This window comes from Peromyscus maniculatus, chromosome 3, assembly GCF_049852395.1.
Source record: "Peromyscus maniculatus bairdii isolate BWxNUB_F1_BW_parent chromosome 3, HU_Pman_BW_mat_3.1, whole genome shotgun sequence".
Classification (NCBI taxonomy): Eukaryota; Metazoa; Chordata; class Mammalia; order Rodentia; family Cricetidae; genus Peromyscus; species Peromyscus maniculatus.
Genome location: NC_134854.1, coordinates 154,012,638 through 154,018,637, shown reverse-complemented (window position 1 = coordinate 154,018,637; position 6,000 = coordinate 154,012,638). Strand labels below are relative to the sequence as shown.

Sequence of the window (6,000 nt, the reverse complement as noted above, 5' to 3'; positions counted from 1 at the left end):
TCCTTCTTTAGGCTGGGAAAGTTTTCTTTTATGATTTTGTTGAATATATTTTCTGTGCCTTTGAGTTGGTATTCTCCTTCTTCTATCCCTACTATTCTTAGGTTCAACTTTTTTATGGTGTCCCAGATTTCCTGGATGTTTTGTGTTATGACTATTTTGGCTTTAATGTTTTCTTTGACTTATGAATCTATTTCCTCTATTGTATAGTCTATACCATAGATTCTTTCTTCCATCTCTTGTATTCTGTTGGTTATGCTTGCATCTGTAGTTCCTGTTTGTTTACTCAGATTTTCTATTTCCGGCATTCCCTCTGTTTGTGTCTTCTTCATTGTTTCTATTTCAATTTTCAGGTCTTGAACTGTTTTCTTCACCTGTTTAATTGCTTTTTCTTAAAACAGAGATTTATTGATTTTTCCAATTTTTTGTTTGTCTTTTCCTCAATTTCTTTATGGGAATTTTTCATTTTCTCTTTAAAGGCCTCTATCAGCTTCTTAAAGTCATTTTAAAGGTTGTTTTCTTCTGCTTCTTCTATGTTGGGGTGTTCAGGTGGTGCTGATGTAAAACCACCAAATTCTGGTGGTGCCATATTGCTTTTTATGTTGTTGAATGTATTCTTGTACTGGCAAGTACCCATTTCTTCCTCCAATTGGTGCAAATGGTATCTGTGCCTCAGGGAGCCACTCTTGGTCCAATCAGAACTCTGTGTTCGATGCTGGAAGGCTCTGTGTTGCAGGGAGCACCTGCAGCCTCTTGGTCCAATTGGAGCTGGCAGAGTCTGCATCTCAGGGAGCAACTTCAGTCTTGGACGATGGGTGGGTTTTGGGTGTGGATTGGGGATTGTAGGTTACAGGGCCCAGTGGGGGTGGTGGTCATGTCTCCCTGCAGGAGTCCTGCCTGCTGCCCTGTACCTGGGGCTGCAATGGGTGGGGTATAGGGGCACTGGTTTTGCCTCTTCATAGGTTCATTTTAAAATTATATTTTGAGATTGTGATTTTATCATTTCTCCCTTCCCTTTCCATCCTTCCAACTTTACCATGTTTTTTTAAATCTTCTACATCTTCTTCTTTCTTTATTGCAACTAGTGAAACATTGAAAACAATATATAAGGTAAGACAGTTTATCACAGACTTTGCCACAAACTCAAGGGAAAAAAATTCAGTGTATCATAGGTAGGCATCATAGTTATTCCTGGCTTTTGTAGACAACTTTTTATCAGAGAAAACGTATTTCTATTCTCTGCTTGTTAAGAATATTATAAAAAACACTGTAGACTTGATCAACATAGATTCTTTCATGAATCTTTATTTTCTTGGTGTTACTTCTTTAATAAGTTAATGTGTTGCATAATGTTCAGTTTCTCTATTGGGACATGACTGACTGTTTAAACATAGCATTTGGCTACTAGAAAATAAACTGCTCTGGTTAAATTAAGGACATGTTGTTCCATGATCTGGTTTGTAAAAGTGATCTTCACTGACATTGAGGCATATTAGAAAGACTGGGGCAATTCTGGAGACATCTGAAGGAAAATGAGTCACTTATCACAGAGTGGTTGAAGCTTCTCAAAGACAGCTAAGAACCAAAAATTTCAACACAACGAACAGTGTTTGATTTGGAGCTTTCTCCGTTCTCAGATGCAAACCTTCAGTTTTCTAGAAATCTAACCAGAATGTCATTGTACAATGTCAGTGGCTCCTGGTTTTATCATATCACATTCTAAGCCCACCCAGGGCATCTTTCGAGACACCTCATACTCTCACTTATCAGAGCTAAGGTAGAAAAAAAAACACAAAAAACCAAAAAACCAAGAGACTTCTTAACACCTCTTTGAGATGTAGCTCAAGGGCAATGAAAATGGCATAAATGCTAATGCTAAGACAACTAATTGTGATTTCCCATAAGAAGCCCCTATGAAACTTGAGTATGTCTTATTCTTTCCCTCAGTGCTTTTGTAATTTAGTAAACTACCAACTGTAGTTCTGAAATTCTTTTCTCCATCAAAGCCATTAATCCCAGGACTGTCTAAATGGAGAGCACAGAAGGCAAAGGAAACTCCTCAGATAGCAGGAAGCGAATTATCAGTTACAAGGCATTTTCTGCTTCCTCAACTGCCCACTTCTCCCATCCCCTTTTCCTCTAGTTAAAGTGGAGAATGAGAAGAGTGGTTATTATTTTTCTTGTATTTTCTATGTGCTCACTGATTTTGTATTTTCTACTGCTTGAAACACTTCCTATTTTGAGGAATATGATCATGATCTCTAAAAACAATCTGACTTTATTTTCAGATACAAGTAAGACTATTGTTGTTCAAAAGCTAATTGTTTTTGACCTGATGTACTTGTTCCCATTTCTTGTGTCCCTAGCATCATTGTTCCTTTTATTTTTGTCCTTGGTGAAGCACTCCAGAAGCCTCAACCTCATTTCTATCAGCTCTGACGATTCCAGAACTAAGGTCCACAAGAAGGCTGTGAAAATGCTGTTGTCTTTCCTCATTCTCTTCATAATTCACAGTTTTTTTTCATGCAGGTGGCACGTTGGTTATTTTTTTTTTTTTTTTATTTTCCATCAAACAGGTCAATTAAGTTTGTTCTGTTAACATTAATTACCTTTCCTTTAAGTCATTCATTTATTCTGATCCTGGGAAATAGTAAGCTTCAGCAGACAGCAGTGAGGGACCTTCAACATCTTAAAAGCCAGCTGCAAGAGATGATCCTCTCCCTTCACAGATTCTCCAAAGTCTTTACTAAGTGAATAACTTAATAAGGAGCCTTGGAAGGTCACTGTTCTTCTGCTGGGGTCTTTTAAGTACTGCTAAACATACGCGAATAGTTCCTTGAACATACTGCATTTTGTGACAATTTGCACACAGTCAGGCTATAAAACACAAACCTATCTTTTTTTGTTGTCTGTTTACAGCATTGGTAATAAAAACTAATAGTCTCAAACATTTTAAAGGAAATCAAATAGTTAATTTTACAGGCAAAAGGTATGTAATTATAATTCACAGGGAAGGTTCATAATATCTAGGTAACTTGTAAGCCCGAACAGGCAGAAGATGGGCAAAATGTTGATAAGAGATTAAGAAATCCTAAAGAGAAAAAACATCATCTCACAGCTTAAATTATTTAAAAAAGCTTTCCTTTTGTTTTTCAGATTTATTTATGTGTATGAGTATTTTGTCTGCATGCATGTCTGTGTCTGGTGTCCACAGTCCACATAGGTCAGAAGACGGTGTTGAATTCCCTGGAACTAGAGTTACAGGTCATTGTGAGTGACTATATGGGTCCTGGGAACTAAACCTAGGTCCTCTGCCAGAAAAGTGCTCTTAATTGCTGAGCCATCTTTCCAGCTCCCACAGCTTGAATTCTTAAGTGTTATTTTCCTTTTGATATAGAAACTTAATGGCCTGGAACTTGCTACGTAGACCAGGCTGGCTTTGATCTCATAGAGATCCACCTGCCTTACACATTCTAGAATTGAAGACTTGCACCACCATGTCTCACTTCTCATTTTTCTTAAACGAAAAGATAAGTTTGTCTTTGTTATTAAAGCATTTGTCGATACTTAAGGAATAAGATGGTCATACGAAAATAGGGATGACCTTATGTTTACAGTGGGAAACATTAATCTTCATGTGAATTCCCAAGTTAAAATTATTTTTGCTGTTTCTACAAACTTGCTAATTTTTCTAAATTCTAGAGCAGCATATACACTGGCAGTATGTTCACAGTGGCAGAAATCAGTATGTCTATCATGTTATGGTCTTGTTATGGTCTATCTAAAAATAAATTAACCTTTACTTCAGTATCACATTTATGTTGGTACTACAAGGTAACATGTCCTGTAGAGAATGAAATGTATTTGTGTACACACTTCATTGCAATCTGATTACCAGAGTTCTTAGCACAAGACACTGGTATTATATGAAGTGAGAAGATAAAGAAAGCAGTTTATGATACATGGCAAGTTTAAAGGGTACTGTGGATGTGTAGATGTATTTATAATGCTGCAATTTAAGTGTAGAAACAATAGCTGTAAACTCCAAATAAGACAGTGGGGGAAATTTACTGTAACATTTTCACTGTGACAGTGGTAATTATAACATTATACAGATAAGACATTATACACAGTATACTTTTGTTTAGTCTATATAGTTTTAAGGTAAAACAAGCTGCAATGAAATGATGATATACATGTCAGTTTGGCTCGGTGGAGTTATAAGAAAGGTAATGGTAGAACTATTCACATTTTCCACCCAACTACCTCTGAGCTATGTAGTTCTTCTATATATAGGTGATAAGAATGATGTTGATGATTGCTTTAATAATATAGCACACATTTATTAGTAATCTGTACTTTATAAAACAAAATATGTTATTTTATGAATTGTATTTTAATCATCTTGCCTTGGAAAACGTAATGTGTAAATTCAGTTGAGTGCAGGTTAGCCTTAGATGTTGACCTCATTTTTATTTTGAAGAATTTATTTTTATTTTATTTAGTATTTAGTGTTACTGAAATTTGGTAATCAAGAGAAGCTAATTAAGTACACATGTGATCAACTTTTGATTCTAATGAAATGGTTTTTGGGGTAAGTGAGCTAATGTATAGCTAGCAATAACCTACACTTAAGCAAACTTTAGCAGAGAGAAGTATAAAGAACAGGTCTTATTCTTGACAGTAGAAGAATGGCAAAATACTAGTAAATGAACCCAGGCCATAGGATATGTTACTGCAATGAATGGTTTGTTCTCCACATGTTTGAATGACAAGTGAGCTCTAGCCCTGTGCCTCCTCTATCTCCATCTGTCACCTTCCTGACAGCCTCAGCAGCATCAGACCCTCTGTCAATATATGTAACCCCAGGCCAATGCATGCAACCTGGAATGATTGACCAAAATGTTGGTGAAAGAGGGAAATCATTACTTATTTTTCACTACTAACCTCTTACCTGACAAATAAATGTTCATTTTGAGAATTTATTTTGTGATGATTTCTTCTTTCCATCCACAGAGGTAGGCAGTTGACAGGAGAGGAATACCTTGAGTATGCTGATGGAATTGGGTAAACTCTGATGCCAAGTTCTAAAGGTATCAGGGACACAAAGGCATGCTTTCTTGAGTATTTCTGGATACATATACCAGATAAAAACCTGTATCTGTACTGACTTCTAAGAATGGTTTACAGATTTGTCTCAAGTAAGACATATGCTACTTTTTAGGTGACTTTTCCTTGCAAAACCTCACTAGACCCTTTTGATGGTTGTTGACATTATGACAAAGGCCTTCCAAATTCTCCCATTTTTAGACAACAGGTAATATGCTACCCATCTATTTCTTAAGAATAATATTCACAAGAAAATTTATCTGAAATTCTGTTAAATGCATTTGAGAAACACACAAGCAATCCTTTTTGACTCCTTGTATATCAAATCTCATTTTACAGTTTTTCTAGGTTCTCCCCCCCCCCCCCCGTGTGTGTGTTATGACAAAACTAATACATTATCTGAGACTAAGAAGATGCCTAGTTGCTCTCATTCTAACCCTAAACTCCCTGCCATTGGGGAGCCTGCCCTTCTAAGCTAGGCGAGCTCCACCTGAAGTCTGTTGTGAGGAAGAGCTAGTGAAGAATATTTTCCTGTCTTAATTTTGTTTCCCCTTTTCTGTGATTAAAAAAAACTCTGATGGAACAACTTAAAGGAGACAGGCTTTATCTTAGATCACAGTTCAAGGCACAGTCCATCATGGCAGGAAAAACAAGTGGCAGGGGTTTGAAGCAGGGGATGACATCAGACCCACAACTGGGAAACAAAGAGTTGAATTCAACTGTTGTTCAGCTCCCTTCTTCCAGGGACACAGCCCAGGATCCCCTGTCCAGGGAATGGTCCCACCCAAAATTAGGACAGTTATTCCCACATCAATTAATATCAAGATAATCCCCACAGCCATACCCCCCGAGGTCCATCTCCTAGGTGATACTAGATCTGTCAAACTGACAATT

The 6,000-nt window shown here is 37.0% G+C and overlaps 1 protein-coding gene across 1 annotated transcript; it reads left to right on the top strand.

Moving 5' to 3' along the window:
* The first annotated feature begins 2,026 nt into the window (after positions 1-2,026).
* On the top strand, positions 2,027-5,458 carry Tas2r42 (taste 2 receptor member 42). The gene is given in 2 exon segments (XM_042274627.2): positions 2,027-2,509; positions 2,512-5,458. Coding segments are annotated over 2 exon segments (723 nt in total). The 3' UTR covers positions 2,752-5,458.
* Positions 5,459-6,000: the final 542 nt, after the last annotated feature.